This window comes from Chlorella variabilis (genome assembly GCF_000147415.1).
Source record: "Chlorella variabilis unplaced genomic scaffold CHLNCscaffold_27, whole genome shotgun sequence".
NCBI lineage: Eukaryota > Viridiplantae > Chlorophyta > Trebouxiophyceae > Chlorellales > Chlorellaceae > Chlorella > Chlorella variabilis.
The window spans coordinates 90929-111093 of NW_005435061.1; the positions used below are offsets into that span (position 1 = coordinate 90929).

The 20165-nt window shown below is 67.7% G+C and overlaps 5 protein-coding genes across 5 annotated transcripts; all 5 read left to right on the forward strand.

Annotated features, from left to right (window-relative positions):
• Positions 1-2471: 2471 nt before the first annotated feature.
• Positions 2472-3679, forward strand: CHLNCDRAFT_139845 (hypothetical protein; the record flags this gene model as incomplete). Its single annotated transcript, XM_005843692.1, has 5 exons — positions 2472-2557; positions 2732-2871; positions 3038-3119; positions 3231-3355; positions 3465-3679. 5 exons carry the CDS (start codon positions 2472-2474, stop codon positions 3677-3679), a joined length of 648 nt encoding a protein of 215 aa, XP_005843754.1.
• A 151-nt stretch (positions 3680-3830) lies between these two features.
• CHLNCDRAFT_139846 (hypothetical protein) lies at positions 3831-7064 on the forward strand (the record flags this gene model as incomplete). The annotated part of the gene is made up of 8 exons (XM_005843693.1): positions 3831-3977; positions 4179-4753; positions 4925-5078; positions 5270-5382; positions 5505-5868; positions 6002-6103; positions 6248-6346; positions 6480-7064. 8 exons carry the CDS (start codon positions 3831-3833, stop codon positions 7062-7064), a joined length of 2139 nt encoding a protein of 712 aa, XP_005843755.1.
• Positions 7065-7333: 269 nt separating this feature from the next.
• On the forward strand, positions 7334-10421 carry CHLNCDRAFT_139847 (hypothetical protein; the record flags this gene model as incomplete). Its single annotated transcript, XM_005843694.1, has 7 exons — positions 7334-7499; positions 7674-8236; positions 8331-8449; positions 8620-8704; positions 8929-9738; positions 9941-10103; positions 10300-10421. The coding sequence occupies 7 exons, from the start codon at positions 7334-7336 to the stop codon at positions 10419-10421; spliced, it is 2028 nt and encodes a 675-aa protein (XP_005843756.1).
• A 3298-nt stretch (positions 10422-13719) lies between these two features.
• Positions 13720-16698, forward strand: CHLNCDRAFT_139849 (hypothetical protein; the record flags this gene model as incomplete). The annotated part of the gene is made up of 12 exons (XM_005843695.1): positions 13720-13890; positions 13997-14128; positions 14179-14260; positions 14375-14500; positions 14688-14758; positions 14878-14937; positions 15160-15234; positions 15369-15506; positions 15652-15783; positions 15872-15997; positions 16251-16501; positions 16611-16698. 12 exons carry the CDS (start codon positions 13720-13722, stop codon positions 16696-16698), a joined length of 1452 nt encoding a protein of 483 aa, XP_005843757.1.
• An 889-nt stretch (positions 16699-17587) lies between these two features.
• CHLNCDRAFT_139850 (hypothetical protein) lies at positions 17588-19976 on the forward strand (the record flags this gene model as incomplete). The annotated part of the gene is made up of 4 exons (XM_005843696.1): positions 17588-17614; positions 17792-17855; positions 18162-18830; positions 19033-19976. The coding sequence occupies 4 exons, from the start codon at positions 17588-17590 to the stop codon at positions 19974-19976; spliced, it is 1704 nt and encodes a 567-aa protein (XP_005843758.1).
• Positions 19977-20165: the final 189 nt, after the last annotated feature.

Sequence of the window (20165 nt, forward strand, 5' to 3'; positions counted from 1 at the left end):
GAAAAAGTGTGCCTTGTACGCTTTGCCGTCTCCGCTGGAAGGTGCTGCCGCCTGTGGCGGCTTCATATTTCCTGTTCATTTCTGTTGTTCGGTCTCTCTGTTCGTGTTGGTTGGCTTGTAAGAGTTGTATTTCTGACGCTAGAGAGGTGAGATGACAGCGGGAGCGTTGAAGCGTGCATGCCATCACGTGTGCAAGCAGCCCCGCTCCGCCCCGCTCAACCCTCAAACAGGGCTATATGGGGTCAGTTCACGTATGGGAGGGGAGCGCCGCGCGGGCTGCCAGGAGGGAGCGGGGGCGGGGGTTGCCCAATCGGGAGGGTGCCACATCAGGGGGCAACACAGGAAGGGGAACGCGTCAGCGGTGTCCGAGCACGCCCAGGCCATATCGCCCACGCCAGCGCCCCCACAGCAATACAAACACTGCAACAAGCGAGCCCCGGGTGCGCAGCGCCCACACATACCCTCTCCCACCTGCGAGGCTTCGTGGGGCCAGTGTGTTCACGCGGTGCCTCACGTCCAGAGTTCCACAAAGGGGTATTGAGTGGAGGATTTGAAGAATGGATCGAGTTCGGTGTCTTGAAGCAACACGGAGGATAGGGGCCACCGGTACAGACCTTCGTGCTGACTGGAGTGTCTTGGCGGTCAGCCCTGGCAGACCTTGCCTGACCGGGGCGGGAAGGCGGGAAGGGCATCCCCTGCGGCCCTCTAGATCGCCCTCTGCGTCGGTTTTGTTTGCTATCCCTGCACCACGCATGCCTGCGTTCGAATGCAGCAGCCTGGGGCAGCTTGGGCTTGGCCAGCTTCCCCGCCAGCCGCTGCGCGCTGGATAGCAGCGCACAGGACACCCCCCGAGGGGGCAGGCCTGGGCACACCACATTGCTGCCGTGTCACTCTGCTTCCAACAGCGGGAGCTGGGCACTGCCTCCCTCCTGACGCCCACCCCTCCCGATCCGAATGGAACCTGCGTGTGGCGGTTGACCTCCCCCAACCGAACCGCCGCCGCCCGTGCAAGGCTGTGTTCTCTAAAAAGAAAGCTGCAGGGGATTCACTGCTGTGATCACATGGCCCAATCCACTGGTTCAATGAAAATCAGGACACCTGAATGTGCGGCAACATGTGCGGATACACGCATGGCGCTGGGGCACGAGTGCCGGCCGCCATCACCTGGGAGCCTGCGACTATGTGTGCCAGCAAGCCCTCCCATCCCCACTTCTTCGCACCCCGGCAACAAAACGGAGGCTGCACAACCCGGTTTCGGCGACACATTGGTCAAAGGTGGTTCCGGGGGGACGGTGCTCTAGGTCGGCGGCAACGCGGCAAGGGTGTAGGCGGGAAAAGAGCGGGGCAGGGGTTGTAGGGAATCCTGCTTTCAAACACGTTTGGCGGCAGCCCTGAAGCTTCCAGTTCAGTGCATTGAAGGGCGCCACTCTTCCCCTACATCTCCGTTGCGATCTCTCTACCTGCCGGCATGCTCGGAAGCTGCCGACTGGACTCCAGCGCGGCAGAGATGAGCTGGGCACCAAGCCTCCCTAGGGCTCAAATGATCGCGCGCTGCCTCACAGCGGCAGCACCAGCGCTTGCCCGGGGGCGCCCGTCTGCCAGGGGCGCATCGAATCGCATGGCGGCAGCAGGGATGAAGAAATACATAGGTGTGATCAATTGTTCGACGCGAGTCCCGTGGGGCGCGCTGGGGTGCTGGGCGAGCTGCCGGCGACGCGGCAACCTGCAGCGGCGGCAGCACGCGCTCGGCGGCAGCCGTGTCGCTCTGCTGCCGTTTTGCTGTCCTACCGCCAAGCCCTGCTGTGTTCCTGGAGCTGTGTGGGGAGGCAGGAGGGGCATGGTCAGGAGGGAATCCATGTCCTCGAATGGGCACGGCAAGTAGCTCACTGATAGCCGCCCCCGACGCACTCTCTCCTGGCCCGCCTGTTTTTGCTTCCTGGCCTGCAGATATCGGCGCCAATCTGTTGGACACGATGTTCGAGGGGCGGTACAATGACAAGCAGTACCACAGCCCCGACCTTGAGGCAGTGTTGCAGCGCGCGTTTGATGCAGGCAAGCCGTACTGCCGCTGCGCTGCCGCCCGGATGCATGCATGACAGGCTGCCCGCCCTTTTGCAGGGCGGCACGTCCGATTCTGCCACTTCTGCTGCTGCGCCACCTGACCCACAGGAGTGGACCGTCTGATCATCACAGCTGGCAGCCTGGCGGAAGCCAAAGCTGCGCTGGCACTTGCCCGCACCCACGGTGCGCCCCTGCTCGCTCGCAGCTTGCTGCGCTCGGTGCAATGGCTGATCGGTTTGCATCTCGCCTCGTCCCTGTCCCGCACCGCCACTTCCCTGCCAATCCCAACACCGTCATAACCAACGCCATATCATCCTACCACTGCTGCAGAACGGCTGTTCAGCACAGTGGGGGTGCACCCCACCCGGTGTGGCGAGTTTGAGGCACACCCAGGAGGGCCGGATGCGAACATGGCGGAGCTGCTGGACGTGCTGCAGGATGGGCAGTCGGATGGCAAGGTGGTGGCGGTGGGAGAGACGGGGCTGGACTACGATAGGTGGGGGGTGCGCTGTGGTGCCTGTGCATGGTGCAACGTGCTCCAGCCGAGGGCCATTTGCCTCAGGGTGCTCCAGGAGAGGCAAGTTTCCTTGGGCGATGGCCTGCCATGGTGCGGACCTGGCGCCTGCTCACCAGGCATAGCCCTGTTGCCGCTCCGTGCCGCCTCGCGCAGGCTGCACTTTTGCGACGCCGAGACGCAGCGCCGATACTTTGCCCTGCAGTTTGAGCTGGCACGCAGCAGCGGGCTGCCCATGTTCCTCCACCTGCGGGCCGCGGCGGCAGACTTTCTAGACATCGTGGAGCGGCATGCGGGTGAGGCATCCAGAGTGGAATGCCAGTTGCATGCAGCCTGCAGCGCTGAAGCAGTGGAGAGGAGGCGGGGACAGCGCATTGCTGCCGTGCTGCTGGCCTGCGCTGCCCACCTGGGCAGCCAGCTGGAAGTGGTATCCACATGCCTGGCTGCCGGGGCCTTCCGCAGGCGACTTCCCGGCGGGAGTGGTTCACTCGTTTGATGGCAGCTTGGATGAGCTTCGCCAGATACTGCAGCATGACAAGCTGAGGTAGGTGGAGTGGGAAGGGGACGGGAAGGACGGGCTGAATCCGGCGACTGCTGACCCGCGCTGCCCCCACATGTTCGCCACACATTTGCTGCCTGCCTTTTGGGGCTGCAGCATAGGCATCAACGGCTGCTCGCTGAAAACGGCTGAAAACTTGGAGGTGATGGCGGCAGTGCCGCTGGACCGGCTTCTCATAGAGACGGACTGCCCCTGGTGCGAGATCCGCCCCAGCCACGCTGGTGAGCTGGCCGTGTGAGGCTTGCTGGAAGCCCAGTGCTCCCCGTCGCACAGCTCAAGCCCAATGGACCGCTCTGCCCTCCCGACTTCCCCCTACTGCGCCTGCTGCAGGCAGCAAGTATGTGGTGACCAAGTGGGAGGCCAAGGACCGGAAGAAGCACGAGGCCGGCAAGCTGGTAAAGAGCCGGAACGAGCCCTGCTGCATCGCACAAGTGCTGGAGGTGGTGGCGGGGCACCGCGGCATCCAAGACCAGGAGCAGCTGGCGCAGCAGGTCTACGATAACGCGCGGCGCATGTTATTTGGGGCGGAGGCTGCCGCTGGATAGCTGGGAGCCCCAGTAACGCTCATAATTCTAGTGGTGATGGCCCAGGGCCCTGATGGGAAGCGGCGCTTAGCTGGCGGCGGCAGCACAGTAGACCCTCATAGGCGCACACCGGCTTGAACTATTGCGCTGCATGTGATCATATGATCCTGCAATGGACACGGTGGAGGGGCTGTTCGACGTCTCCGACGAGCACAAGCGGGACTTGCTGGAGGCGCTGCAGGTGCTGAGTGCGCTTCAGGGCGACTCCCCGAGCCTCGATGAGCTCTTGGTGGCTGCCCGCATCAACTGCATCAGCAAGGTGGGCACAGCCGCATGCGGAGGTGCCGCAGGGGCGTCCCTGGCTGTCGCATTTGGTGGCTGACTCACTCACTGGTGTGCAGCGATGGTGATGGGATCAGCGGCCAGCCAGTTCCAGCAGGCTCAGTCAGGCTGCCGCCACTGCCGCCGCCAGCCGCCGCCTCTGCCACCTGACCTGCCACTGGGCGCCACCGTCGTGCAGATCGAGGTGTACTTCCTTCAAGACCCCTCCCAGCTGAGGCAGCCGCTCAACCTGCGCAATGAGGCGGCGGCAGTCTCCCTGCTGCTCGGCCACTACGGCAGCAGGCGAAGCCGCAGCAGCGGCGACCCGGCCCAGGCAGCCCTGCTGGCAGCGCTCGCTGAGTACAGCCGGAAGCTGTGGCCGGAGCTGGCCAGCGGCGACGTGGCGGTGAGCAGCGGCAGCGGCAGCGGCAGCGGCAGCGGCTTGGATGGCTCGAGCAGCTCAGGGCAGCCAGAGCAGCAGGCCGCGCAGCTTCCGCGCGGCCAGGCCGCTCCACCAGGCAGCCCCGGTGCCGATTTCGAGGCGTGGGCGCGGGAGCAGGGCGTGGCAGCCGCCATCTCCCTTGCCAGCTTTGGCAGCCTGCGCGGCTGCGCTGCCAGCCGGGACGTGGCCCCCGGGGAGCCGCTGCTGTCCATCCCAGCGGATGTGCTGATTTATGAGGATAGCGTGAAGGGCACAGACCTGGGGCGCATGCTGCACGCCATCCCCGACCTCACCATTGACAACCTGCTCGTCCTGTTCACCATGATCGACCGGTGGGAGGGTGTGCAGCGACACACCAGCCGGCTAGAAGCTTCCTTTTCTCCATTCCATTGCAGCCCTGCTTCCCCTCCTCCTAGCTAGCTAAACCTTCGCTTTCTTGACGCCGCTGTGTCGCTCCTCTCCTCTGGCACTGCCGCCGCTGCGCTCTTGCTGCGCTTTTGCAGGCACGACGAGGACAGCAGGTGGGCACGGTACTGGCACTCCCTGCCGGACAAATACTACACAGGCATCTCCTTCCCCCAGCCGCTGGTTGACTCCCTGGCCGGTACCGCAGCGCACCTGGAGCTGGCCCGCGCCCAGCAGCACCTGCAGGACCAGGTGGGCAGGGCTCATGCGGCTGTCGCTGCGCTGCAGCGTGACCTGCAGCACAGCCTGCGAGCCTTGAGCAGTGACGGGAGGCAACAGCTCAGCCATGCTGCTGTGCCTGGGCAGGCATGGGCCCGCAGCACAGCCCCGCAGCACAGCCCGTGCCCGACTGCCAGCCTTGATTCCTGGCGCCCTGCCTGCAGTATGCCGCCACCCGCCCTCTGTTTGACATGCTACTGACAGCCTACCCCCAGTTTCTCAAACCCGAGTGGTTTGACTATGACTGCTACCTGTGGGCTGCCGAGCTGTGGTACAGGTTGGTACCGCTGGTACTGCTGCTAGTAGGTACTGCTGTTCTGGCCGCTGAGCATAGTCGCGGTTGCTGAGAGGCTGTGCTTGCCCAACTACCATCCTAGGCCCTACGCCCTCTCCATGCAGTTACGCTTTTGAGGTGGAGTTTCCAGCAGAGACACCCAAGGGAGCAGCAGCAGCAGCAGCGGGGCCCAAGAGCGGTGCGTCCGCCGCCAGCCGCGGGAAAGGCACCAAGGGCAAGGGCAGCGGCAGTAAGGCGAAGCGCAGTGGCAGCAAGGCCAGCAGTTTGGCAGCGGGCACAGCGGTCGCAGGTGTCAGCGGCAGCAGCAGCAGCGGCGGCGGCAGCAGCAGCAGCAAGCCAGTCATGGTGCCGTTTGCCTGCCACATCAACCACAGCCCCTGGCCTCACTGTGTGCGGTACGGCAGGCTGAACCCCAAGACCCGCACCCTGGACTATCCAGCATTCCGCCCCTGCCAGGCGGGCCAGCAGGTGTGATGCTGTGCAGGGGAAGGCACGCCGCCAGCATGGGCATGCCTAGTGTCCTGCCTGCATGGCTCCCCGCCTGCCTGCCTGCCACTGCCCGCCGCCATCAGCAGCAGCAGCAGCCCGCTGTGCCTCTCAGGTCTTCATCTCGTACGGCCCGGTGCCCAACCTGAAGCTGCTCTGCTACTACGGCTTTGTGGTACCGCACAACCCCCACGACCTCGTGCCGCTGCAGCTGGAGGTGGGCGGAGGCAGGCAGTAGTGGCAGTGTGTGTGTGTGTGTGTACACGCACACGTGAGTGCAGGGTGTGGACAAGGGTAGGGATAGGTGGCACGGTCTGTGTTTGACCGCCTGCCTGCCTGTCCGCCCTACTGTGCGCCGCAGCCGCCAGAGGGGCCCCTCAAGCAGCAGCAGCTGGCGGCGATGGAGGCGCTGGGGCTGGGCCTGGAGCACAGCCTGCAGGACGGGCCGCTGTCCAAGCAGGTGCGCCAGGCGCAGCTGCCAGCTGCCAGCCGCTGTGCGCCTCGGCTCAGTTGCATGCATATTGCCTCGGCCTTCGCCGTGATTCCCTTTTGTTGGATCACTGACCCTGCCTCCCTGTGCACCACCCCCGCAGCTGCTGGCCTGCCTGCGGCTGATTGTGGCCACGTCGGCCGAGCTGCAGCTGGTGGTCAAGCACAAGGTAGACCCGCTGGCTGGCGCCATCGCGCCCGAAAACGAAGACCAGGCGCTGCGGACGCTAGAAGCAGCGCTGGTGGAGCTCCTAGCACCGCTGGAGCTCCTGCCGCTGCTGCTAGAAGAGGATCTGCCGGCGGAGGCAGGAGCGGTGGAAGGTGCAGAAGCTAGGCAGGCTGATGTGTCAGCGGCTGGCGGCAGCAGCGGCGGCGGCAACGATGGGGAGACGGCGCCTGCGCAGGAGCAGGCAGAAGGGGCACTAGAGCAGCTGCACCTGCAGGGTGCCGCAGCGGCAGCAAGCGGCAGCATGAGTCAGGAAGCAGCAGCAGGGCAGCATCAGGAGGGTGGCAGCATGGAAGCCAAGCCGCAGCAACAGCAGCAGCAGCAGCAGCAGGATCAGTGCAACGAGAACGGTTTCGATGCCGACTGGCACATGAGCCGCCGCTTCTGCAAGATTTACCTGCAGGGGCAGCACCACATCCTGCAGCGCAGCCTGCAGGAGTGCCGCCGCCTGCTTCGACCATGATTTACCCGTGGATCCTGGCCAGTATGGCAATGTTGATCAGGTGCATGTAACCTGCGGCATCACCCAGTCACACAGGCAGACTCGCGGTCTGCGGCGGCTGCTGTGCCGCCGTGGCGCCGCCCAGCACGCGCTTCTTATATTCCTCAGGCGCTTTGGCTAACATTGTTTCCGCATCCATCTACGTGTGCGATCACTAGAGCGCAACACATATTGAGCTACTGCCTTCCATTCCAAATCGGCATGTTGTGACTTTGTATCGGCTGGTCGCTATGGCGGAGTCCTCAGACCCGGTGATCTTCACCAAGAAGGCCCAGCGGGGCACGGGTGCAAATGCGGTGGACGGAGTCTGCATGATCAGCCGGACGAAGGTCAAGTGGGAGCCCAGCGACCCTTCGAAGGCGCAGCCGACGGTGATTGAGATCAGCTCCATCACTAGTAAGCAGCCGTGCGCCAGCGGCATAGCCGCTGCCGCCGCTGCCGCCGCCGCTGCCGCCATTCTTGCCGCCTGCCGCCTCGTCCCTCGGTGCGTGCTATTGCAACCTCCCAGCCAGGGGCCTGTTGCCTGCATGCGCCCACCCTGCCCATCGCCTCGCCCCGCTCCGCCTGCAGGGACGCAGCAGGCACCCGGCAAGCCCTTCATCAAGCTCGAGACGGCGGCAGGGCCCCTCATTCTGGCCTTCCAGCAAGTGGCAGACCGCGACGATGCCGTGGAGCTGCTGCGGCAGGCCAAGCCGGCAGCGGCGCCCAAGGCAGCGGCCGCAGCAGCAGGCAGCGGCGGCGAGAAGCTGCTGCTGCCCACGCCGCAGCAGGCGGCGGCGCTGTTCCGGGCAGACAACGACTTGGAGTCTGTCTACAAGTCGCTAGTGGTGGCAGGCATCCTAGGGGAGCAGGAGTTCTGGCGCACGCGGCAGGGGCAGCTGAGGGATGCCCTGGCACGCGGCGGCGGCGGCGGCGGCGGGGGCGCAAGCCGTCGCCAGCGGGTCGGCCTGCCCAGCGCCATGCTGGCAGACGTCAAGCCCAGCGCGGATGGGCAGACAGAGAAGGTCCACTTCTCGCTCACGCCGCAGATCATCCAGCAGGCGAGCGCCAGCTGGCACCAGCTGGCAGCGGCCGCACGTGCTGGCATGGCTTGCCAGCTTGGCCGCGTGCTCATGCGCCCCAGCGGGCGCCTGGTGTCTGCCTGCTGCCCTTGCTGCCGGCCACTAGGCGTGTGAGCGGGGGCGCCTCCCTGCATGGCTGAGGCCTCCTGTGCATTCCTTGGCACAGATATTTAGCGAACGGCCTGAAGTGCACCGCGCCTACCTGGCGCACGTGCCGCACAGCATGGATGAGAAGGCCTTCTGGACGCTCTACTTCCAGCAGCAGTACAAGCGCATGGCCAGGCGGTACGGACCCGCCGCCAGCATGCCGCCGCCACCCTGCCGCCGTTGGGGATGCGGCAGCAGCGCCTTGGTCGGATGCGCTGATTGGATGGGCATTGGGGAACACTGACTGCCCCCCGCTGCCGCTTCTGCTGCCTGCCCATGCATGTCGCGCCGTGGTGTTGTCATTGCAGGCGGCGGCAGGGGCTGATGGGAGATGGCGGCGACGACGACGACGATGAGCTGTTTGCGCCCTTCAAGCGGCAGCTGCAGGAGCAGGTGAGCGAGCGCGGCAGCAGATGGCTGCGCTGGCGGGCGGGTGTCGTAGGTTGGAGGCTGCGCATGTGGGCGGTTCTCCTGCATTGTCGATTTGGAAATGTGAATTCCCTGCCACCTATGTGGGCCTGGGGGGCTAACAAACCCTCGGGTGTCTTGACCACAGTTGGGCATGCTGCCCCCTCCCCATTCCCAACTCCTCCTGCCACTCCAATGCCGGCGTGCAGGAGGCGGTGCGAGCCAAGCAGGCTGTCTCGCGGGTGGACCCCACAGTCAACCTGGCGGCCGATGCGGGCGAGCGTTTCGCCGGCGGCTTCGGCTCGCTGCGAGACGGCGCCAGCGACCCGGCGGCTGCGGTGCGCGGCGCGGCCCGGGACTCTATCGCGCGAGACATAAACCGCCACGCCGCCGTGGTGCTGGACGGGGCGCCCGAGGCGCTACCCGACGCGGACGGCGGCGGCGGCGGCGGCGGCGCCCACGGCGAGCAGCAGCAGCAGGTGGAGACGGGCCGCATCGCTGCGGCGCTGGTGGCGCAGCAGAAGGCGGCTGCGGCCAAGGCGGCGGCGGCGCCCCGCCAGGCCGGCGACGGCAGCGTGTCTCCGGAGCGCCTGCAGCAGTGGCAGGAGCGGGCGGCGTCGGCGCTGGAAGACCTGGCTCTGGATGAGAGGGACAAGCAGTTTGCTCCCCTCAATATCCAAGACCCCCGCGCTTACTTTGACGCCGGAGCAGCAGCAGGAGGCGCCGAGGGCAAGCAGCAGCAGGCCGAGCCGGGGGCGACGGCAGCAAGCGGGACAGCAGCGGCCGCTGCCGAGGCCGGCGCTCGTGGCAGCGGCGGCCTGCTGCTGGCTGCGCTGGCAGCCATCCAGCCCGCGGCGCTGCCAGATCCTCCCTGCGACCCCGATCTGGCCTCCGCGGTGCTTCTGGAGGTCAGCCAGGACCAGGATGAGGAGCTGGTGCGGGAGTTTGGGCCCGTGGCAGCCGCCGCGCTGCGCGTGCCGCCGCACGACCGCACACAGGGCCTGCAGGAGCTGCTGCTGGTGAGCACGGCGGGCGGGCCGCCATCCATCCCCTGAACCTTGCGCGCCGGTGCCGGCAGTGCCCGGCCAGCTCCTCGACCTGCCATTCCCAGCGTCCCGAGCTGTGCCTGCACACGCCACGCCCTCCACCAACGCACGCACGATCACTACCCTCGCACCACGGCTCCCACACAATTACTCTCCTGCCCACACCAACCTGCAGGAGCACCTGCGCGCCGAGGCCCTGAAAACCAACGAGCTGCTGCGCCACTTCTGGGGCTGCATGCCGCTGACCAGCGCCGCCAAGGCCGCCAAGGCCGCCAAGCTGTCGCAGCACCTGGCCGAGCAGCGTACGCTGCTGGCCTCGCACATGCGGCACCACGCGGGTGGGTGGCTGGCGCAAGTGTGCCGGAGCTGGGGCCAGGGGCCGGAGCTGCTGCCGGGAGGTCTGGCTTGGGAAGGCATCCGAGGCTGGGCTGGCTCGCTGCTGCTGCCGACAGACGGCTGTGCTCTCGACGTAGCCCCTACCACCAACACCACTCACCCACACATACACGTGCCAACACCATGCATCCCTTGCAGGCTCCTCACACCAGGTCTACGTGACAATGATGCTCCGCCCGCTGTCGGCAGCCATAGACGCCGCCCTGGCGCGGCACCAGCAAGAGCTGGAGCAGCAGCGGCAGCGGCAGCAGAAGTTGTAGGGGCGGGCGGGCAGGCGGGGTGGCACCTCACACGGTCGGGGCATTGCCGGCTGCTGTCACTGGATCACACAGATTGCTTGCCTGCACGCTTGATGTAACACTCATGCACAGCAGTTGTGTGTGTCATGGCATGTTGGCCACCCGTGCGGGCCTGCTGGGCAGCACTAGGGCGAGGCAGCCGGACCAATCAGGCATGGATGTCGCAGCGCGGCAGCGCCGCTCTGAGCTGGCGCAGCAGGTCTTCCGGGTGTGCGTCGCCGCTGCTGTACTGCTGGCGCCGCAGGTCCAGTGTGGTCAGGCAGGTCAGGCGGGCCAGGACCGCCACGTCAGCCTCGCTGCACGGCACAGCGCAGCACGCGTGTCATGGCGCAGCGCAGCGCAGCACCGCCCGGCAGGCTTGAACCGGCACCGGCAGCGCTCCCGGAGCCTGCGCAGCGGCGACTGCCCTGCCCTGCCCCCTCACCTGAGGGAGTGGCTGTAGTTGGAGCTTAGGTCCAGCCGGCGTAGCCCAAGAGCCCCAAAGTCGGGGTGCGCCAACGCGGCCGGCACGCAGCTGAAAGCACGGGCAGGGCGGCTGTCCACATCAGGCAGGCTCAGCTAGCTGTACGGGCACACTCACGGCATGGCTCCTGCGCTTAATGCAGCTGAGCCACGCAGAAAGTAGGCTCTTGCCTGAGGTTGTTGGCAAACAGGACCAGCTCCCGCAGGCTGCGCAGGTACGGGCCCTCCGGCAGGGGGAGCTCCAGCGAGCAGGCCGCCACCGCCAGGCGGGTCAGCTGCACGCAGCGCAGCGCTGTGTGTGCTGAGCCCTGTCACGCAACAGGCAATGCCGAGGGCACAGAGGACCACCACGCAAGGGAAACAGTTTCTCTTGCCCCCTGGCGCTGCTTGCCCCCTGCCAAGCCCCGCCTGCCCGCCCCGCCGCCGCTCACTTGGGACAGGCCGGTCAGCTGCCAGGGGAGGCCCACCATGTGCTGGTGGCTGAAGCAGACGCGCTGCAGGCGCGTGAGGCACGAAAGCTCCACCGGCAGGTGCTCACACAGCAGCTGCTCGCAAGACTCCAGCTCAAAGCTCTGCGCAGGGGCAGGCAAAGGGACGGCGGCAGGTGGCATGCTGCGGGATGGACATCCGGGTGGCGGAGAGCAACAAGAGATGAATTTGGGCAGCACTGAGGTTGGCCGAGATGCAGGCTGGCTGGGCTGGCGTGCATGCCAGGCCCGCCATCACATGCCAGCTGCCAGCAGGGCCGCACCAGCAGGTTGGGCAGCGCGCACCACGAGGGGTGCAGCTTCATCAGCTCGTCGCTGCCGCTGATCCTGCAGGGGGAAGAGGGGCGACAGGCCATGCACCAACGTCCTGAGGGGCTCAAAGAAGACGACCTGCTGTTTGACTGCCGGTGGAGCACTCGGCACACAAGCCAGGCCGCCCACCGCCTCTGTTCCGGGCCTCTGCGGCGCCCACCTGAGGCGTGTCAGCTGAGACAGGGCCCCGGCCGGCAGTACAGGCAGATGGTAATCGCGGTACCGCCCCAGCACCAGCTCCTGCGACCAGCGACACAGGGCCAGAGCATGGAGCGGCACTGCAGCAACCCAACAGCTAGCAACAGCTGGGAGGGAACCGACAAGGCTGCCGGCGGCGCCCCTTCCCTGCCGTCCACGCATGCTGGTTGCTCCCGGCCGCTGGAAACATGCGATGGCTGCGCACCTGCAGCCCGGCGCAGCGCTGGGCGATCTTCACAACGGCCAGGGAGCAGCCTTGAGGCGCCAGGTGCAGCGAGGTAAGCGCGGCGAGCGTTGGCAGCACTGCGTGGCAGGAATGGCAGCTACTCTCCTTGTGGAGAGAGAGTGACGTGCTCCCTGCTGGTGCCCGGGCTTGCCACACAGATGCGGCAGGAACCGGCGCACCTCGCCTCTGTTTCACCGTCCTGCACTGGCTCCCACCCACCTGTCAGCACCTCAGCCCTGACATTGCAGCTGTGCAGGCGCAGCGCCTCCAGCCGGCGCCAGCTGGTCGCCAGATCCTGAGCCTGTCCGGGGCATGCAGCTGCAGAGCTGCTGCTGGCCATCACCACAACCCCTGCCCCTTCCTGCTGCTGCTGCTCCTCCTCCTCTGGCTCCTCCTCCTGCTGCTCCTCCGCCTCGTCCTGTTCCTCCTCTGCTGCCTCCTCCTCTATACTTTCATCAGACTCTGAGCCAGCTGGCATGTCAGAATCGCTGCTGCTTCCATCCTCGGACTCGCTGCTGCTGCTGGCACTGTCAGAAGCGTCGGCTGGTTGTGGGCCCAGTCCTGCGCCTGCCAGAAGCGGCTGCCAGCGGTCGCCCCACAGCAGCTCTACTGCCGCCAGCTCCAGTCGCAGCATGCTGGGCGGGCAGTGCAGCATCGCGCGGCCGACCTCCTGGGGCCGTCCGGCAGCTGGAGTGCCGTGCAGCCGCAGGCGGGTGAGGGAGGTGAGGCGGGGCAGCGTGGCGTCGGCGTCGCTCATGAGGCTGAGGTCTGCAGTGACCGAGAGCGAGGCGAGCTGGTCCAGGTGGCTGAGCTGGCTCCAAGGCGCGGCGGCGAGCCGCCTGCCCGGCAGCGGCTTGAGTGCCAGGGCGGTGAACTGAGAGGCGGAGCCCGGCAGGGCCAGGAGAACGCCACTGGGCAGGCTACCCTGGAACGCCAGCGAGACATCGGTCACCCCGCTGCCCTCGCTGCACGCCGCAGATAGCACCACCGCAGCGGTGTCAGCGGCGTGCAAGTCCAGTTGCAGCCGCCGGAGGTGCTGCCGCTGTCGGTGGAGCAGGCTGGCCAGGGCCTCTGGCGGTGGTGCGGGCTGGGAATGCAGCAGGCCGCTCCCGCTGTCGCTGGCGGCGGGAGAGCCGTCGGCGGTGCAGCAGCGCATCGCCACTGCTCCCCACACCTCGCTGCTCGCATCCTCTGCCTGCCTCCATGACCTGCTCACCGTTCTGCAGGCTGTTCTATCCCCAGATGACAACAATGCAAAAGAGAGTCTTAGGGCATCAGCAGGGATGGCGTCCCACATTGGTGGGGATGGCAATGAATGCGAATGGGGCAGCTTAGGAGCGTGGCCACGAGTGAAATGAAGAGGCTTAAGCCGGCTAGCCGCGGCTTTCTTGCACACGTGGCGTCCCCACGTGGGCCTAGGCCGGGAGAGCCCTCCCCAGCTCTGAACCGTAACGCTTTGCATTACATGCAACATAGAGACCCACATTCAGACGCCCGGGTGTGATCCGAGAGCGAGTTCCACAGTTCCTTCCATCAACAAGTAATCCCTGCCTCCGAAAGCGTTTCCGAGATCATGGGGCGCGTCCTCGTGGCCGCCGTGGACGACTCTCCACACTCCCAGGGCGCGGGGACGTGGGCGGCCCTGAACTTTGCTCGTCCGGGCGACGAGCTACACTACGTTTCCATTGCGCCTCCGCCCTCGTATGCAATGACACCAGCGGCACCGATAGCCAGTGCAGGAGCGGTGGGTGCGCCGTGCTCCGCGCTGCCAGCCCCCGCCGCCAACGGAGCTGTGCTGCTCCTTCCTCGCCTGCCCCTCTCACCTGTGCTCGGCCCTGCCCTGTGCCCAGGTGGCGGCCCTGTCCATCAACTGGGAGCAGCAGCGCAAGGCGGATGAGGAGCTCTGCCGCCAGCTGCTGCACCAGGCGGGTGGACCGCTGCGCGCCTGCGCTCGTGGTGCGGGCTGGTGCAGCACACCCAAGGTCCCCAGCTCCCATCACAACACACTACGCCTCTCCCTCCCCGACCGCAGCTGGTGGACAAGCTGCCCGAGGGCGTGAAGGAAGGGCTGGACATCCACCGCCACGTGCTGCCGGCTGCCGGCGGCGCTTCAGGTGCGGGTGTCACCCGGCAGTGCGGGTTGGCCCGCTGACTGCGGCGTGTGCTGCCCGCTCCGCCACCAGGCTGCGTGCTGGCTGCCTCTTAGCACCCTGCACCTGTTGATGCAGGCGTGGCTGAGTCGGTGGTGTGCTTTTGCAAGGAAAAGGGCGCTGACCTGGTGGTGGTGGGCAGCAGGGGCATGGGTGCGGTCAAGTCGGCAATCATGTCGCTGGTCGGCCTGGGCTCCGTATCAAGTGAGCACCGCACATTTTCTTGTACTGCCGCGCCTTGCGCTGCCCCGCACAGCAAAAGTGGCGGTGCCGGCTGCTCTGTGCCTGCGAAGCTGCTTGGCGTGCCAGCCTGGCTGGCCCCCCAGCTGCTGCCCACCCGCCGCCAGCTGCCCCACTGGCGCCGCCCCGCTGGCGTCACATCCCGCTGCAGGCTACCTGGTTCACAACATGCACGTGCCCGTGGCGGTCTGCCGGGGCAGGCCGGAGGACGTGGAGCGCAAGGTGGGGTGGCTGCGCGGGTGGGTGGTGCCAAGCAGCCGCAGCTGCGGAGACGCCCCGGGAAGCTGCTTGGCCGCTCACAGGCTGCCTGCTCCTGCTGCTGCTGCTTGCCGCTTGCGCAGGCCCGTCACAAGGTGATGGTGAGCCTTGACGACTCGGAGACGAGCAGGACAGCGCTGGAGGTGCGCTGCGATTCCGCCGCCGCCGCCAGCCCGCACTTGCACACAGGGAGCTAACGCGTGCATGTCAGCATGGGCTGTCTGTTGCTGCCACTGCTGCTGCGCCGCTGCTCCTGGCAGTGCCTTCACCGACCTCTCTGCCTCCAGCCCGCCCCTTGTTGACGCCCCGCTGTGGCTGTGCGGCTGCTCTGCTGCCGCCGCTGTCGCCGCCGTCCTCTGGTGCAGTGGGTGGTGCAGAATGCGCTGGGGCCAGAGGACGAGCTTCACCTGGTGTGCGTGGCGCTGCCCATCCCGTACCCGGTGAGCTGGCAGCTGAGGCATGGATGGCACACGAGGCCCTGGGCCTGCATGGTGTGCGCAGCACAAGGGCAAGCAGCTGCAGGCTGCGGCAGCCTGCTGCGAGTGATGCATGCCCATACCGCTGGCCCCTGCAGGTGAGTGCATACGTGGACAACCACCTGCCGCAGCCGGATGTGCAGGGCTGGCGGCAGCGGCAGCGTGCCGCGCTGCGTGAGGCGGAGGCCGTGACGCGCCGCTCGCTGCGCCGCGTGCTTGCTGAGCGGGAGGCGCAGGTGGCGGGGGGGAGGGCAAGGGAGCCAGCAGCCCGGCTGCTGCTGCCGCTGCCTTGTTGCCGGCCTGGCTGCCACCACTCATACAGCTCTGTGATTTGCGTCGCCTTGTTACCCTGTCTCCCGGCCCTGCTGCTGCGGTGTGCAGGTGAGTCCAGCTGAGGAGTACACCTCGCCGCCGCTTCCCCCTGACGAGTGGGAGGCCTCGTATCGCGGCTCCATGCAGCACACACAGGCCACAGTGGCCGCCGCTGTGGAGCACGCCAGCGGGCCGCTGCAGGTCTGTGCCGCGTGCAAGGTGCTGGACGCTCGTGCTGACCCTGGGGCCGCCGCCGCCGCCGCCGCCGCCGCCGCCGCCGCCGCCGCAGATAGTGGCCGAGGATGCTGTGTCTTCAGAGGTGCTGGAGGCGGATGAGTTTGACAGCGCCCTGCAAGACAGCATACACTATGCTCGCGAGGTTGTTAGCCAGGCGGTGGATGCGGCAGCCGTCAAGGTACCTATCCCGTCGGCTAGCCCCAGGCCACGCGGTGCACCTGGGCTGCACCTGCATCGCATCTGCAGCGGCGTGCTGCGGGAAGGGGCCGGGCAGCCTGCGGATGCTGTCTTGGCTCGCCACCTGCCGCTGCCATTACTGTGCTGGGCGGAGGTAGCCGGCGCCGCGCCGTCCCCTGCCGGCTGCCTCTTTCCTGTCCTCCCCAGGCGACGCTGCTGGCCCATTCACCTGCCCCCCGCCTTCCTGCCTGCAGGTGGACAAGGCAAAGATCTTCTTCAAGGCACTGGCGCCAGAGGGCGGCGCATCAGGCACACCCGCTGCCCTGCCCTGCCCTGCCTGCTGCGCTGCCTCGCCTGCCGCGCTGTCACTGCTGCTGCTGTGCCAGAGTGATGTTAGCTGCTCGCTTGTTATCGCAGATGTTGGGGAGTCGGTTGTCCACTACGCGCGAGAAAATGGCGTGGATCTGGTCGCAATGGGCGCCCGCGGCATGGGCAGCTTCAAGCGGTGAGGCAGCGAGCCGGCTTGCAGCGGCAGGGGGACGGCCTGCGCTGCAAACCAGGACCTCGGCCTCCTGCGCCCTGCTGGCTCAAGGCGCTCCCCCGCCTGCCCGCAGTGCCATGATGAGCTTTGTGGGGCTGGGCAGCGTCTCGGACTACTGTGTGGGCAGGCTGGAGTGCCCCGTCATCGTCGTCAAGAGCTGAGGCGGGCACCGCGGATGGGGCATCACGCCCTGCGCTCGCACAACCGCCTCCCTCCCCTCCACAACTGTGTCCTGCACCAGCGCTAGTGCTGGGCAGCTCCTTTCTAGGTTTCACTTAACGCTTGAATGCATGCCTTGCACGAAGATAGTGAATCTCCCTTTTGCAAGTTCTGCCTGCACAACCATGCATGCAAAGCTGTTCTCTGCGCAATCGGGTGCCCAGCGTGCCTTCTCCTGAACTGATGGGTGGATGACAACCTGTGGACGGCAGTGGTCTGCCGTGATTGCATTGGGAATTGATCCGCTGGAAGCGGGAGTCGGCGCAGCGAGTGGCGGGTGGCGGCAGCGGCGGCGGGCTCGCCGCTTTGGCCAACCAAGTACCACGTCCACCGCGCTCCGGAAAGCATGTTCTGTGGGCCCAAACCCGCGTCCTGCAAGCCGCGACAGGCTTTGGGAAGCCCTGAGAACGCCCGACAGCTGCGCTGGGGCGGGAAGCTCCCCGCCCCGCGTCTCGCCCTGGTACAGGCTCGGTTTTGCGCACTAGGGAGATTTAGCCGGCTCCCACCTTGAGCTACATTGCCCCTGCATGCGGCCTTGGGATGCAGGAGGGCCAGGAGGCGGCGTGAACGCCAGGGCCGGAAGGTCAACGTGCTGTAATAGTGCCATGCTTGGTGATAACGCGGGGGCGGATCCAGGAGGGTAGTTTTCAGGCTTTTGCAAAGTGTGTTGAGAGCCTCAGCAAGTGCTAGCTGGCGACGCAGTAGCTTGTGTCGTCCACACCTGGCTTGAGCCTCACACCTGCTTCGCAAAACGCTTGGACCTAGACGGCTCAACGGGCGTTCCTCCCTACGAGCGACAGGCTTCAAGGGCAGCGCCGCCCACCCGCCCCGATGCGGCGCCCTTCCCTGGCGTGTCAGGTGAGGCCCGCCATGGGCTCCTCCTCTCGGGCTGCTGCGCAGGCAGGGCGGGGACGCCGGCCGCCGGGGACGGCCCCCCTCCCACGAGGGCCCGCCAAACCTGTGTGGCCTGCGCGCACGCCAGCGCCCCGCAGCTTCCACCGCGCTCACCGCACCTTCTGTTGGTGCTGCGCGCAGGTGGAGGGCTGCCCGGCAGACCTGGCCGGCCTGCGCAGCTACTTCCAGCGCCAGCACATTTGCGGTGAGTGCACGCAACATGCCGCCGCGCCACGCCTGCCGCCGCTGCCGCCGCCGCCTCGAGCGGGCAGCCGCTCCACCTCAACAGCCGGCATGCACGCGCGCCTGGCCGTTCCTTTTCCCTGCCGTGCTGCATCATGCACCACGCGCCAGGCATGCCACCTACAGAGTGGCCCGCCCGCCTCGAGCCACTTGTTCCCGCCGCAACAGCACCACCGCCCTAGAGGGCCGTCGCGATTACTTAACCGTGCCTGCAACTCCCCGAATCCCCCACGCCGGGCTCATCCCCCTTCCCCCGCCCTGCGTGCAGAGGAGCACGCCCGCGCCGACGCCATCCCCGACGCGTACGGTGGCTTCATGCGCTTCTGCCAGCAGTGCACCAAGCTGGAGCCGCTGGCCGCGTTTGAGGGCACCAAGCGCTCGTGCCGCGCCAGCCTGGCCAAGCGCCACCTGAGGCGCAGCGGCGGCCGCCGCGCCCCATCCGCCAGCGACATCGCCACCCGCAGCTACAGCAGCAACGAGCAGGAGGAGGGGCGGGCGGCCAGCCTGGCGCACGGCGTGCCCGGCCTCGACGGCGGCGGCGCGGGCATGGGTGGCATTCAGCGCGCGGTGGCGTTTGCCGCCGCCGCCGCCGCCGCCGCCGCCGCCGGCGAGCGCGGCAGCCCCTGCTCCGCCGTGTCGCGCCAGCCCGACGGCACCACACGCAGCACCACCGCCGGCGCGCCCGCGCAGCTGGCGGCCCTGCTGGAGGCGGCGCTGCCGCCTCTTTCCTCGGATGAGCCCGGGCCGGGCGGCAGCGCGGGGGCTGCGGCCGTCGCCGCCGCCGCCGGCGGCCTCACCCAGCACCAGATGGGGCCCGTGCCGATTGGTGCGGTGGAGCTCAAGGGCAGCAGCATCCTGGAGCCGCAGCCGGAGCCGGCGCAGCAGTCGGGCCACCTGTCCGCGCACCTGCCGCCGCTGCGCCCCACGCCCAGCCACGGTGAGCGGGCGCCGGGGGCGGGCAGGGGAGCGGGAGAGGCGGGCGGGGTGGGGCGGGGCGGGGCTGCCGTCAGCTGCCTGTTTCCCTGCCACTGCCAGCGGTTGGCTGCGCGGGGCTGGGCGCCCTGCGGCCGGCCGCGCGCCTCTTCCCCACATTCCGCCACCCTCAATGTTGCCGCCTCGCCTGTCTGTCTCGCTCGCAGGCGGCACTGGCCTGCCCTCCCTGGCCGCCCTGACCGGCGGCGGGCCGGCACTGGCCACCGGCGCACCCGCCGAGCCTCCGGCCAACTTCCTGGCTGCGGTGCTGGGCGGCGGCGCGCCGCCCTCGCCCCCCGGCAGCGCCCCCAGCGCGGCCGCCACAGCCTTCCACGCGCCGCGCGGCAGCGGGGACACGATCGTGGGCCCCAACGCCAGCGAGCTGCTGCCGTACCTGGCCTCCGTTCTTTCCTCCCGCGCCAGCGTGGAGCAGCCGGCGGCGGCGCCCCGCGGCGGCGCCGCCGCGCTGCGCCTCGCCGACATGGCGGCGCCGCAGCACGCGCTGCTGCAGGAGCTGCAGCAGCAACAGGACCTGGAGCAGCTGCTGACGGCGCTGCAGATGCTGCAGCAGCTGCAGGGCCTGATTGGCGGCATCGTGGTGGGTCAGCTGCAGCAGCAGCTGGCGCGTGTCGAGGCGGCGGCGCTGCTGGACCAGCAGCTGCTGCCGCTGCTGGCGGGGATCCAGGCCCGACAGGCCGCCGCGTCGGCGGCCGTCGCGCAGCACGGCGGCGCGAGCGGCGACCCGCAGCTGCGGGCGGAGGCGCGGGGCGTGCAGCAGCAGCTGGATCACATCCTGGGCCAGCTGGGGCAGCTGGTGGGGGTGCTGCAGGCGGCGCCGCCGCCCGGGCTCACTGCCCAGGTGCTGGCCGCGCAGCAGCACGCCGCGCAGCAGCAGGCGCAGCAGCAGCAGCACGCCGCGCAGCAGCTGCAGCAGCAGCAGCTGGCTGACGCCACGGCGTCGGCCCAGCAGCAGCAGAAGCAGGATGGCGGCGCCGCGCACAGCGCGCCCGCCGGCCAGCTGGGCCCGGCGCAGGTCAACGGCGGGATCGGCGCGGAGCAGCTGCACGCGCTGCTGCAACGAATTTCCCCCATGCTCAAGCGCCAGGAGTGAAGGTGGCGGGGCATTGGCCGCCGCCGATTGGGTGCTGCTCCTGGGAGCAGCACCGCACCTGTACAACATCCTCCCTTTTCTGCTGCGCCGCGTCGTTCTCCCAGTGCGACCACCGCGCCCCTTCATTCTCCCCTTTTCCCATTTGCGTGTCTGCCTTGTTGATGCGATTAGCGGCAAGACCCCGACCAA